Genomic DNA, 14,515 nt, shown 5'->3' with positions numbered 1-14,515 from the left:
GATTCAAAATTCGTCTGCTTTGAACGCAGTCAAAAGGAATCATGGGTAATATATATCCATAATTATTTGCTACCAAGGGCTTAGTCCGGAATTATGGAAGGATAAATTATACTTTATTTAAGTTTCCGTTGGACCAGTTTTAGTTCAAAATTTGTTTTATCTGAAATTTTGGCCATTATCGGTTAATAGAAGGCATCATATCGCTTATCTGTCAAGATCCGATACCAACTCTTTAATTTAAAAAAAACAGCATATACTAAAGTACTATATAACTGATAAGAGGTTGAATCGCTTGTTAGTGCTGACAAAAACAAACATATGATATCTTTTGTAAATCAGTAATGTGTTTCAGATGGGGTCTAGATCTAGATAAAATACTATTTCCCCAAATTCCCAAAGTTACGTAGTTATATCAGTACTGCCACACTGGTGCAAAGCATAGCGGAGTCTATTTAGGGGACGACTATTTGATACTGATAGAGGTTGCTTTGAAGATTACTTCGGACCAAAATATCTGTTACCATCTTGTTAACTATCTTAAATATATATATATCGAATGAAATCATTAATTCTATTTTCATGTATGTAAGAAGCATAATGTTCACATCTTCACAACCAACATATTTGAATTTCAATTTCCTTTATATTAAAAAATGTCAGAAAATATTCTTGTTCTCATTTTACCGATGCACATTAACACACCTTATACAAAACGAAATAAGTGAGAAGATTTCCATCGCATACATGTAAGCCTTTCTACTGCAAAATAAAAACTAAAAAAAACATCGTCATTTGATTTAATTATTCATCTGAAGGCAACGAGATTTGGATTCATAGAGTATACATCAGCCTCCTTCCTATTTAACGGTTGCTAAAGAGTATCATTCTACAGTAATCAAGAATTATTTTGTTACCAACTTCCGTATTTGTGTTGAAGTTTATAAAACCATCGTGTCTAGTATCTATCTGATATCTGCCAAATGTCTAAATTTGCGTCTAAAATTGATTGTTATAAACTTAACCTAATCGTATCTTGACATTTATCTCTACTATATCTTTCTAAGATTTCCAAGGTATGGTTCTGCAGGGAAATGAGATTGCTGATCAAGGTTATTTGTTTTCGTTTTTCTGCAGCATGGTACAATATAACAAATCGATAGTCTATCAAAGGTGTAATGCCGATAGAAAATATTTATACCGATACATAACTGTTGGAGCAACCGATAGTAAATCACCGGCGTACATGTAACAACATATGTTCTAACAAAGATCTTTTACATCGATAAAAAAGGTAGGTGTAATACTGATACAAAATTGTCATATCCTATACAAAGCTGTCGTAAAAACTAATAGTCTATTACAGCTAGGTGTAATACTGATGCAAAGTTGCCATAACAAATAATGCAAAAATGTAACAACCGGTACCCTATCACAGCTAGGAGTAATACTGATACAAAGCTGCCGTAACAACCCATATCCTATCAGAGATAGGCTTAATACTGATACAAATGTGCCGAAATAACCAGTAGTCTATTACAGCTACTTGTAATTTTGATGCAAAGTTGCCATAACCAATGCAAAAAATGTAACAACCGGTATCACATCACAGCTAGGTGTAATACTGATACAAAGCTGCCGTAACAACCGATATCCTATCACAGATAGGCTTAAAACTGATACAAATCTGCCGAAATAACCAGCAGTCTATTACAGTTAGGTGTAATACTGATGCAAAATTGCCATAACAACCAATGCAAAAATGTCGTAACAACCGGTATTATATCACAGCTAGGTGTAATACTGATACAAAGCTGTCGTAAAAACTAATAGTTTATTGCGGCTAGATACAACACCGATACAAAGCTGTCGTAACAACAGATAGTATTCCGGAAACAACCATCTGGTGTTAATTTTACTGAAAGTATCTTAAAATCAAATGATATGACGTTAACTCTATCAAAACATTTGACTTTTCAACATTATATACGTCAAACTTGTCGCAGAAATAAATTCAAAAGCCGCCTAACTGCAAAAACGGCATTTTTTATTTTTTTTTTTTTTATTTTTTTTTTTTTTTTTGGCTACGATTCTACCTATTTTACCACTACAAAACACAGAGACATAAGTTGCTACACCGAGCAACAACAAATCAGAAAGTATCGTCATTCTAATGGGAACTAATTGTGTCCCTCTCCTTACCGATCTGTTTCTTTGCTCTAAGGAATCGAGCATCGTTAATATTTTAACTTTCAAAATCTTGTGAAAGACAAAAAGGACCCTTCAAATCTTGTGAAAGAAAAGGGTTAAAAAGGCTAGATCCTTTAATTTCACATATCGATGATCTCTCCATTAATAATCCGAAATGTGGAGAATGGTGTCCATTTATTTATTCACCAGAAATAGAAATTAAAAAGACTACTGACACAGCTTTCTCCGCGTCATTTATATACCTTCACCTCGAATTTGACGACAGTAGTCATCAAACTAAAGTACAAAGATACATGCCAAGCGAGACGATTTTAATTTTGAAATCATAAACTTCCCTTTCTTGTGCAGTAATAAACCAGCTAGCCGTGTATATGGTGTTTATATTTCTCAGTTGTTAAGGTATATCAGAGCTAGATTGACTATTCTTACTTCATACGACGCCATCGTTGCCTTCGAGGCAGGCAATGGGACCAGGATTATAAGAAAACGCGTATCATACGCTACCTAAAAAAGATTTACTTCCGATATTCATATCTTATTGCAAAATATTCTATTTCTGAAAAAACGGATTATAGATGATGGATTTTGATATTATCTAGAAATTAATGTTCTGTAGTTTTTACTTGTATATTATTGTTATTTCATCTTGAACTGAACACTATTCCACAAAAAGTTCAATACTTTTTTTTTTGGAAAATAGAGCCTACGATTTACACCATGTTCATTGTATTTAGTTTTTTTTTTTTATTTCCACTTGTTTATTGTTCGTGTCTGCTGTACGGTTTTAACTACTGGTTTTACCGATTTTGACAGGTGGCAATTTGATGCTGCCAATTTGTGTTGAAATATACGGAAATAATGAACCGCAATGGAAGCAGGAGGTTTAGCGCTATAAACCTTTTTTTAACCCACCTTTCATTTTGAAGTGTATGTAAGTCAGGACCACTGCGGTGGTATTCTAATTTTCCGTTTTTTTGCTCTGATATTACCACTTGTTACACGGACTTTCCTTTTGACTACAACCTAGATTTTATCAGTTCGATATTTTTGTAATTAAATGTGATAACAAGATAACATTATGCAATAACTAAATAATTCTTCATTTAAAAAAAACAAACTAAATCTCACACACACACTGAAAGAGCACACTCTAATACACATTGTAGGTACTGTATACATGTTTCTGTGTTGTTATTATTATGAAAATGACAAATGCACCTCAGCATTAAGTGCCTCTTTTTTAATGTTTGGTTCTCGGTATGAATGCATGATACACCCACCCAACCTGTGCACTTATGTCATTCATTCAGTAATAGTTAAGTTCGGATTAATATTTATTTCTTTTTTTAATGTGTTTTCTTTTGGATTATTCTGCACTTTTTATTTTTTTTATCCGTTTCCTGACATCTACTGACAATTCTAAATACAACAGATTTAAACCATGCAAAACGGAAAGAAATATAAATGTAAAAAATATAACTGTTTGTTATATTTGACGCAAAACAAGGCGCATCGGTAGATTTAATACTTATTGTATGCTTTTTATATATTTTGAAGTGATATTTGCTGCTTTGTCATGAAAGAAATCAGACTGTCATCGTTGAAACAACTCTGTGAAAACTCGATTTCGCGAGTATTTTAGATTTATATCTTTTTTTTTTTTTTTTTTTTTTGGAAAAAAAATGAATGATTTTTCTCTGATTAATTTTTGATTTTCCAAACCACTGATTTGGAAAACATTACAGTTTCGAAGAATGTTTACTTTACAAATTTTCGTCAATACCAAATTAATACTTAAGCACTTACAGATTACGCTACAAAATCCATAATTACGTAAAATTGATAAAGATTAAAACACTCTATGAAAATTACGTATAAACGATTCAAAAATATTTGGCATTTGATTTCATTATCATAAAGAGAAACAAACTCGGAATGAAACTGACCTTTTACATACGTGTGAATAATCCCGTCTTTTTCAGTCCAGACTAATACAGATTATCTATAGAATCCTTTCAACGATGCATATCCTGTTTCTAGATACTGCGCAGCCTAGGTAATCTTACCATTATAGAGATACAATTAATAGCTTTTAGATTGCAAACAGTTTATAGGTTTTTGATTAACGAACGAGGAAAAAATCACTCCATTGAATGGTTGGATGGTGTTAATGGCTGTAAAATAGAATTCCTCAACAATAGATATATGGTATTATGTTCTTTAGAATATTGCTTAACGACCTTACTTGTCGAATGATGTCAAAAGAACTGGATTACGGTGTAAATATTCTAAAGATAATTCCACCTTATAAATCACTACAATTTGTCTCCACAGGAGAAGGCTTATAGATCAGTACAATTTGTCTCCACAGAAGAAGGCTTTTCTTTTTCCTATAGTTTCACAAAATTCTAGACTACGTACATGTATTTCTTTACTTAAAGTTATTCCTTCATAATCCAACAATAGCACTTTTTGTGTAAATGACATCCTCATATTTTTAAGCGAGAATATATACAGATGTTTTTTAATTAAGATCTCTCATTGATAGCCATTAAATGGGTGGTACAGTAAACTAAGGCTATGTTAATATGCACTCGAATATCTACCACTTTAAACGTTGAAAATATGCTTTCGTCGCCTTTGTATCACTTAAATGATGTGAATTGGCGAGTCTAAATAATAGCTATTGTTGGATTGGTCATGCTTAAACTCGCCTGACCCTCGCTTTTCTTCAGTAATTATAGCATTATATACCAAATGCACTAATTTTAAGTAAGAAGAAAATGGATGAACTTTGAATAGATTGAAGAGATTATCCCTGGTGTATCTATCGACAATTATAGTCATTAAGTTATATAAAAACTAGAATGGAATCGACCTACTTGAACGCTTTCACCTTTTGCTAATTGTTTGCATACATGTAGATTTACATGTAATGTAGCCTATTCAATACATGACTGTCGACTATTTAAAATATTATAATCTTTGCATCTGAAAAAAAAAACGATTTAAATCACTGTAAATGAACTATGCGTTAGGACTGGAACTCTCAGATATTGTTTACAACACCGCGTCTGAAGTTCTATCGAATTCTAGATATCTAAATCGGTAACTAAAAACACGTATTGCCAAAATCGGTGAATTAAAAAAAAACACTTATTTGCCGAAATTATTTCAAAGACTTCCACTTTCAAGTAATTTGTACAACGTAGAAAATGCTTTCGGATGTGGGTACAATTCAACTTATATAACATCATTGAATATGTTTGCAGACGATACAAAATTGAAAATAAAAAGTGAAATGAAGTATAGTTGTTTTATGTGCGGTATTTACACCGTTGTTGTATGTTTCCGTACAAAACTGTATCATACTTTTAGACATATTAAATATTGGAGTTTGAGGAGACCTTAGGGAGAATCCTATAGCAACTCCATTAAAGATGGCGATAACGAGGCTTCGGGAAGCATTGAAAAAAGGGATTGGTAAACAGTATCATTTCATTTCGCATGGTAATGCGATGAAGCCCCTCGTGCATAAAGTAATGAAGCAATTCGGATATTTTCGACGAACTATTGTACTCTCAAGTGTTGCCTTTTGCAAACTAGAGGATCCCGCAAGCCTAAATCGCTCAACTGGTTCATTTTTCGCCTTTTAAAATTAAAAATAACTCTAACAAGAAGTCATCATACAATTTCGATCCGCTGGAGGCCTTTGTTTGCATAACCGTAAAGATCTTTTTATCAATTGAGAATTTTGTTTCCATCTTTTATTATTTTAAAGATTTTGGCTACAACTTCAAACCGATGGATACTTATATTATAGGGACCAATTCATCCATTGAAAGTTTCTTACTATCTATTTTAGTTTTCATGAAGCTAAGTAATCTACAAAAAGCGTCATTTTTCGTCTCTCATAGTTATTGAGATAATACTTTGAAACGATTTTACCTCTATGTCCTATCAATAGAAATGGCGGCCGTGATTTTATTCGGGTCAAAAATCCAAACGCAATATTTGTGTACGATACCGTAAGGAACATTCTTGTCAACTTCCATCAGTTGCAGAGAGAAGATTTTTTTTATTTACAGACGACGACGTCGACTACAAGTGACGTTATTTAGCTTATTAAATTGTCTTTTTTTTTCAACAGAACGTACATGTAACTCTCGACAGCTTTCATCCAAACACGACACAAATACTGACAAAACCTGTCTGTCGTTACCGGTAACACATGTACTAATATATCGTTCGGTAACACATGTACAAATATATCGTTCGGTAGCACATGTACTAATATATCGTTCGACCGAAGGATAGCGGTAAAAATTGACAAAGATTTTAAGGAGGTTTACAGTGAAACGTTTTCTTTTATTTTGCAAATTTTCTACATGTATCGTGTCGCTGATTTAACTACTACATAACTTGACACACAGTGACTTGACATAGGGATCACAGCTGGTAATTGAGGACTAACTAATATCAGTATAGTTTAAGTTGCACAAAATAATTATAAACAATACAAAGTATATGTAACTGATAGCAAACAACAGTTTCAGTAAAATTAATATTTTTTTTTATATTTATAATAGTTAAGACCACATTCACAACATGCATCTTTTTACAAAATTGTCACTCATTGCGTAAATCCTTGACAAAATGTTTTAACTTATTCCTTCTTTTACTCTAATTCCAACAATACGCTTCAAGATAATGACAGGATGTAATTTAATACAGCGTTTTAAATTGAGCGTTTGTCAGACAAATTTCAGATTAAAGGACCTGAGGTAATGAATTCGCACCTTTTATCTAAACTTATTTGATCAGTTTTAAAATATGTTCAACCTTCTTCACTAGACCTTTGACCTCAGCTACTTGTAGTTTTCAAAAAATGAAACAGGGAGATAGGTATACTATTACTTATACATTTTTCTGAGTAATGATCGAACCACTTTAAACAGTATTCAAGACTCATTAAATTTAATATCACATTCAAACATCGAACCATTAGGACAAGACATCATTAAGACTGAAGTGACAAATTGTAAATATTGTACATTCAGACACTGTTTATTGATACTTGTAGAAAATATTGTTTAAGCATATTAATTTCAATTCAGTTTTTTTTTTCAATATGAAGATGTACATGTATATGCAATAAAAATTACGAACCAAAAATCAACGTAAGTAATGCATCAGCATTAAAGTGTGTCTTCGAAGAATTTCACCATTCTACTTCATACAGACATGCTAAACGAAACCGTCAAAAGATGGAGTGCCATGTCAGTGAACGTCATTGAAATGTGTTATTATATAGGCCTATAGGGCCATCGTGTTTTCACCCGATATATATATATATATATATATATAAGTGGACCTTGTCTGCTCTATAGGTATAAATACATGTACAGTAAATATGCATGACGCCACATTAAAGAGAAAGCCAGTAGCCATAGAATTGAATAATATTATTTCAATATGATACCATTTGAAAGATATCTGTTTTCGCACTTCAAAATTTACATTTCAGAAGCGGGGGCTAAGGTCAAAATTTATCCCACTTTCACATTGTATGTAAACAAGCCATGGAAATGGCCAAAAATGCCGCTTGACCCTAAAGTTGCAAAAGATAACTTTGGGTTATGAACCATAAAGAGTAATATATAAAACTTCTTGATTTCTTAGGATTTATTTAACTTTAAACATGGGTTTGCATTAAATGCGATGGAAGTTTTTTTATTGAATTTATTCCTGCAGTATAGAATCACCAATAAGTGTGAAAAGTTCTAACATAGGGTAAGAATGGCGAATATTTGTATTTCAGTATCCTCATTTTTTAATATGGAGGTTTATTTGTATCAACAACAGAAATCGGAGTTGAGCATTTGATTTACAATTTAATAAATACTGAATATCACATGCCAAAATCTGTATTACATACTGTATCAACCCGAGACTCCTACATCACTCCAAGGGCCACCATCCCGCGGAGTGATATAGGTCGAGGGTTGATACAGCATACCAAGCTATGTGCGACATTCTAGTCCTGTGTGTATTCACTAAATCAGCAGGTAATAAACAGCTGTACTATAGTACATGTACATGGTATGCGGAAATCAAAAGAATGTAATTCAGGGACAAAGACCAGACATGGAAAACAGACACACACAACAAAGAATATAAAACAACCAAAATAATGCATATAAAGTAACAAAAGTAAATGAGCAACTCGGGACTCCACTAAAAACTGGGAGAATGGACCAGGTGAACCGGTAGGGTAAGCGTCCTCTGCTTTTCTAGAAACACCCGCCGAGTTGCTCATGAAAAGTCAAGTCCAGGGTAGACGAAAGAGGAAAGGAAAACTATGACACATTGAACAAATCAGTTTTCATGGTGAAGATGGATACACCGTAACAAACCACGATTCCATGATGATGACCATAAAACTTCTGTAGTGATGACTTCAATCTTGTAGCAACATAAACCTATTCCAAAAGCCTAATTGTAAGTAATATAGCGCAAAAGTCTAAGTAGTTACAGCAAGCGCTGGCATGACGTATGAGTTGTGATATGAAGATTCCATATCCAGGTGCTGAAAGGATATTGCCACAGATGAAAGGAAAGTTGACAATACGGAATGAAAAGTCATCGTGTTTGTCGTATAGTTTGTTTAATAGTTTTCCTTTACCATCGATCTCAAAGTGTATATCAAGATACAAGGCTGACTTCACAGAGTCTGTCATATCTTTTATCTCAAGTTCTTTGGGGTAGATAGTCGTGACTAGATATATACATCACACAATACTTGGTCCGTCTGTTGATTTTGACTGATAATTGTTAATAGACATATTTTGCTGTGTACAAATGTTACAGTAGCTTTCAACTAAATTATTGAAAATATTTGAGACTTGAAACTGCAAATAAAGTATGTAATATCGTAAGAAAATGCATTTTTGTGCTATGTACCACACAATTCGAACTCAGTTTTACGATTTTAGATGACACATGGTACATATTATTTTACTTAAGCGAATTAGATATAATACATGCATTTTAAAAGTAGTGTAATGAGGCCAAGTGGATGTTCCATTTTAGCATACATTTCAGAAAGGCAAATGTTGCTTCCTATGATAATAATAAACACCACAGCAATTCTTTATCTTTATAGCGAGTAAAACAGTAAACTTCAGAGGACAGTGTTACTCTTCCCTTGATTGATCAACCGTTATCTGGAGAACTGTCTTAAGTAGTGAACTGGGCATTTGATAAAGACTTTCAATGAAACATAAGATTCAAATATAGAAAGTTGTCTTGTCGATTGTTCAGTTAACTACCTAAGACACTCAATCAGGTTATGGTTCTCTAATTAAAGGAAGGCCAACTCTAACCCCTTGAAATTAACTATTTCACTAGCTGTAAAAAAATTCACAATTCAGTGCAATGTACAATATTTATTTTTGTGCAAATATTTTGGCCGAAATTCACTTGTAGTGAGATTTCTGAACTACACTGATGATCCACAGCGGGGGCAGTTGGATGCATTAGGACTTGCAACTACTAATCCTTAGGTGTGTGCTTGGGCTAATTACATATGCAATATATCAGTATAATTCTTTTTGAACACGGATTATGAACACCTACATTATTTTAATGTTAAAGGGCACAACATTTCCTTGTCTGAAATTTGCAAAATCGTATTAAAAAGCTTTGAAAGAATGCTTACCTTCAAAAACTGAATCAAAAGAATCGTATTCCATATGCATTTTAGTCTAATTTTCTACCGAAATACTAATTAAATATATATTGAAGCCAATTCTATTCATTCTGTATCTTCCTTGGCTCTACCCACTAGAGCATTTCACTGAAAACCGAAGCCATATGTAAAACACAAAATATACAGAATATAGAACATGGAAAACATGATTTATAACACAGCAAGCTGTAAAATTATCCTCCCGCTCTTCCATGAATCTCAATCGTACAGGGAAACTAATTAAATGATCACCCACGCGGATTTTCAAGAGTATAAAAGTTGATTGATACATGTATGATAGTGCTAAACAAGCCAATGGCAACGTGATTTTTATTCTATCAATTACAAGGTACGAAATGTGCTTTGAATTTTATCTGCGATTTTAATAATATACTCTATTTATCTATCAAACCACAATGGCTTGTGGGTCACCGTCACTGGCTTAAAATCAATGCTTCATTTACATTAAATTAATTGAAAAAAAAATGACTATTACATAATTTTGAAGTTGCATATTTGTCAGGGCCTAATAAGAGGCAAGATATGTCATGTAAGTAGTTAAAGAGCCAATAGAAAAGTAGGCTTCATTTGATACAAGGGAGGTAAGCTTCCAAACTACATCATAGATAGGTTATCGGTCACCTTCAGGAACTTCCATCGGCTTGAATAATGCGTATGGATTTTAATGTCCGATCAATACGAACTAAATGCACGTCTTTTAAGAAAAAGTATTAAATTTTATGTCTTTAAGATACGCTGTTAAGGTGAGCAACGTAAAAATGTATATGCTGTAATTATTCCTATAACATTTATGATCTCCTCTCTCCGTTTTATCCCACAATGTGATAGGAAAGTTACATTATTTTGGTAGATCAATTATAATACGTCTTTAATCAAATTTAGTATTCTTAAAGAAAGGGAGAGGTGTTTGACTGTACCTTACTGTCCTATCATAAATGCATTCTGGGACGAATCAGGAGTGGGGTTTTATATAGCTTTGATTCAATTTACAGTAAAAATGCATTTTTATTTTCTATACGAGATATTTTATTTTATTTAGTGCATTATATTTACCTTTGAGTATGGTAACATACAATATCAGACAAACGAATTAAGATACAAGCATGTGAAAACATGATAGGATTATTTTTTTAGTCTTAAATGAGTTTGATTTAAAAAAAAAAAAAAAAAAAAAACACACACACACACACAGAATGCGGTTAATTATCTGGATTCCGATGCCTTGATAACTAATTAATACTGCCAATGGGATTACCGGCTGCCAACAATAATACAAGTTATCCTTTGATATCTTTTTTTTATTTTGTTTTATAATCGTTCGTTTTTATGGAAATAGAATTAAATAACACACTACAACTTAAGAAAATAACTTATTATTACTATTACGATTGTTTCAAATTTATATGCGTAGCAACCATACTAAAAATCTTGGTTGATACTTGAAAAAACTTATATGTAACAATGCATTTCGCGCCTTTTCCTCGGTCATACATCTTTCATCGAAAATAATACCTGTATTTTTATTGCGGTTTTCATTTTTCATCTACTGACAAAAGCTTTGTGCAAAGCTGCTCAAAAGAAACGCGTTGTAGGAGAAACATGAATCACATTATACATGTATACCGACATCGGTTAGTAGAATTGTTGGGTAAAATATGAAAAAAAATATTGTGTTTTTCACATACATTGAATCAGTTTATTTATTTTCATTTTATGTAAGAGTATAATGTTTTCGAATCAGAGTGATTTGAAAGAACCAAAGTATTTTTGTTTGTTTTTCCATCATCAAGATAAAAATATAGTTACATATGTATTTTTAAAACTCTTCCAAGCCCACTTTTCAAAATCAGACGGTCGTCTTCTTAAGTTAACAATATTTTGTTTTTAATGATCCACAGTACTTAATTCACCGCCACACCGTTGAGAATATTAAACAAAAACATGCAGTTTCTCATTAAAGTTGGTAGTAACCACGAGAATCTATTTGTCTAAATATTCTTTATAAATGCTTGACTGTCCGTCCAAGCTTCTGACGTAATTGGCTGTCCGTCTAAGCTTCTGGATACCAAACCTCGGTTAATTTCTAGATATCTCTGACTTTATGACGAAAATAATATATAAATATGATAGCAATTTAGCACTGAAATTGTTTGTTTGAAACCCAGATATATTGTAAGATATTGTGCAATGTACATTTTTATTTGATAGTTTTGCCTGAAACAAACTTGTACATTGTACATTTAGTATGTGCACTATAATAATATTTATTTACTTTAAGTTAATAAATACAATTTGTATGCAATGGTCTAGCACATTCATAATCATTGAACTAATAAAGCGGCAAATTGAACTTCATTCCAGATCAGAGCCATTATGTTACACCAGACTTTCACCGATTAGTTTTTTTTCTCTTATCCCTTTCAATTACTAAGTAAAAGTAGAGCCTTGTAGTCATAGCAACGTTGTTACATGCAATCAAATGCTTTGTTTTGTTTTGTTTTGTTTGTTTGTTTGTTTTTTTTTTTTGTTTCTGTTTTTGTCTTTATTTCAATGGCCATTCCAGAGCTTTAGTCGATTTCGTAAGTCAGACTTTGTACTACGGAGAAACTTGTGAACTGAAACAATTAAAACATATTTAATTATCTTATTTTAAATTAGAAGATTGAGAATTACATTACCTTCTTCGAAAACAGAGTCATTTTCAATCTCCCCATTCCCAAAATCGGCTACCTTCATTTTGCCTAACACGCAAACTCCTATTCAATGGTTTTTATCTGCACAATTAATATATATTTTTTTTGCACTTTGCTATAATCCATATACGTGTAAATAAAAAACAACTAACACTTCCGAACAGCGGAAACACGACCAAACGGTTATGCCTATAATATTTAAATGGCCAGTTTCTATTACTAAGATATGGTATTTAATGTTCTTATAAAATCTTGTTTATAAGAAAATCTTGGGAAACGAAATTAACACTGCGTATAAAATGAATTCTAAAATGTAGGAAAACGGATGTCTAAGACCGACAGGCTATTTACAAGCTTAAAGTAGACAAAATATTGCACATATTCTGTACAGTCATCTGTATTTTGAAAGACAATAAGACTGACTTAGTACCGTAGTCAGACCGCATGCATATTAATATGTACTTGGAGCCTTTACAATACGTATTTCAAGACTATAAGTAGGTTAACTTTGATAAATTCATTTGGTCCAATACACTTTTTCCTAGACATCTGAGATTTATTCTTAGACCAAAATTTAATAATACTTTGTTTTCGAGTAAAGTCACATAACTGACATCAAATCAAATTTCTAGCATTATTCTGTGGATCTGCAGCACCTTTGATTTTCTAGTATAGTATCTAGTTAACGAAAGTGAGAGATATATAGTAGAAAGCTAATACATGTACATTGACATATTTAAGGCTCCTTAGATTTGCCTACGATATGTATAAGACCTGAGTATATCAATAGTAAGGTAATAAACTGAATGAGGCAATGGCGAATCCAGAGGGGATGTGCAAGGGGTTGGCACTCCATTTTATTGAAAAACGGTGTCATTTTCTTGTGTGAAATTGACAAAAAAATGACAAATAATGTCCTATCACACCCTTTTTCTGTAGAAACCCGGCTTGCACCCCCATTTTCAAAGTGTGTTGGATCCGCCCAGTGATGGAATTTTTATTATTGAGTAATGAGCACATACAATGTTGGTGTTGGACACTTTTACCGCTGATGCGGATCAGAAACGGGTGCTGGGTTTAAAGCTCATTCCCCTTTTTCGGATATTGTGTTATTAATTCCGTGCAAATTTTTTTTCTTGTCTTTCTCAGCTTTTCCCTTCAACGGAAGTATTAGTTCACACTTATCGAAGAACGAGACAAATGTACGGTGACTCAGCAAATTTATTCAGTTGATCGACTTCTATGGCCATTTCTTTTCAAATGTAAATAAAACTTCGATAGGACAGTATAAAATATTTAACTTCAAGGCTAATCGGTAATAAAATCATACTCTTTTAACGTTTAATTTCCCTTACTCAATAGTTCTACTTGGGGATTTGTAAATATTTTATTTTTACAAGAAAACAAACGTGAATTCATACAAATAATTCGGCGTCACAGTATTTAGGTTACCAACTGATTGTATTAAACATTGACCCTTTTGTACAATGAAATTGGAGAATTTAGAATGATTTTTATTATTAAAATTGTATTTCTTAATTGCATTTCATGAGTTATTCGTATCATTTAAACTTTAATACCAATGGACAATAGATATTGCCATATTAAATAAGCAACAAAATGAACTTGTATCACAAAGTTTCACAACATAAGCATTCTTTCAGAAACCTGCACCTTCGATGGTTATTGTATTCAAGAGATGGACACTACTGTCACCGTTTGACAGCATTCATATAATAATAAAATTTTGCTACACACGTTTAACCTTGATATGGTATACCAATGTCAAATCCCCCACCAATAACAAATGCATGGAGGGATAGTATTAATGATAATAAAGAAG

General features: G+C 32.4%; 1 protein-coding gene across 2 annotated transcripts in view; it reads right to left on the bottom strand.

The window, feature by feature from the left end:
- Positions 1 to 12,873, bottom strand: part of LOC148627812 (uncharacterized) — a 64,440-nt gene extending 51,567 nt beyond the window's left edge. The window contains exon 1 of one of the 2 annotated variants that reach the window (XM_088579415.1): positions 12,658 to 12,873. In XM_088579415.1, the coding sequence (XP_088435541.1) occupies positions 12,658 to 12,715 (58 nt within the window). In that variant the 5' untranslated portion in view covers positions 12,716 to 12,873. Of the gene's footprint in view, positions 1 to 9,928; positions 10,195 to 12,657 lie in introns of those variants that run through there. The other variant, XM_088579424.1, reaches the window with a different exon arrangement.
- Between the last annotated feature and the right edge of the window lie 1,642 nt (positions 12,874 to 14,515).

The sequence above is a fragment of the Perna viridis genome, chromosome 1, assembly GCF_037379345.1.
Source record: "Perna viridis isolate PV_CMFRI_1.1 ecotype Kerala chromosome 1, ASM3737934v1, whole genome shotgun sequence".
NCBI classification, from domain to species: domain Eukaryota; kingdom Metazoa; phylum Mollusca; class Bivalvia; order Mytilida; family Mytilidae; genus Perna; species Perna viridis.
This window is presented reverse-complemented; position numbering and strand designations above follow the sequence as displayed.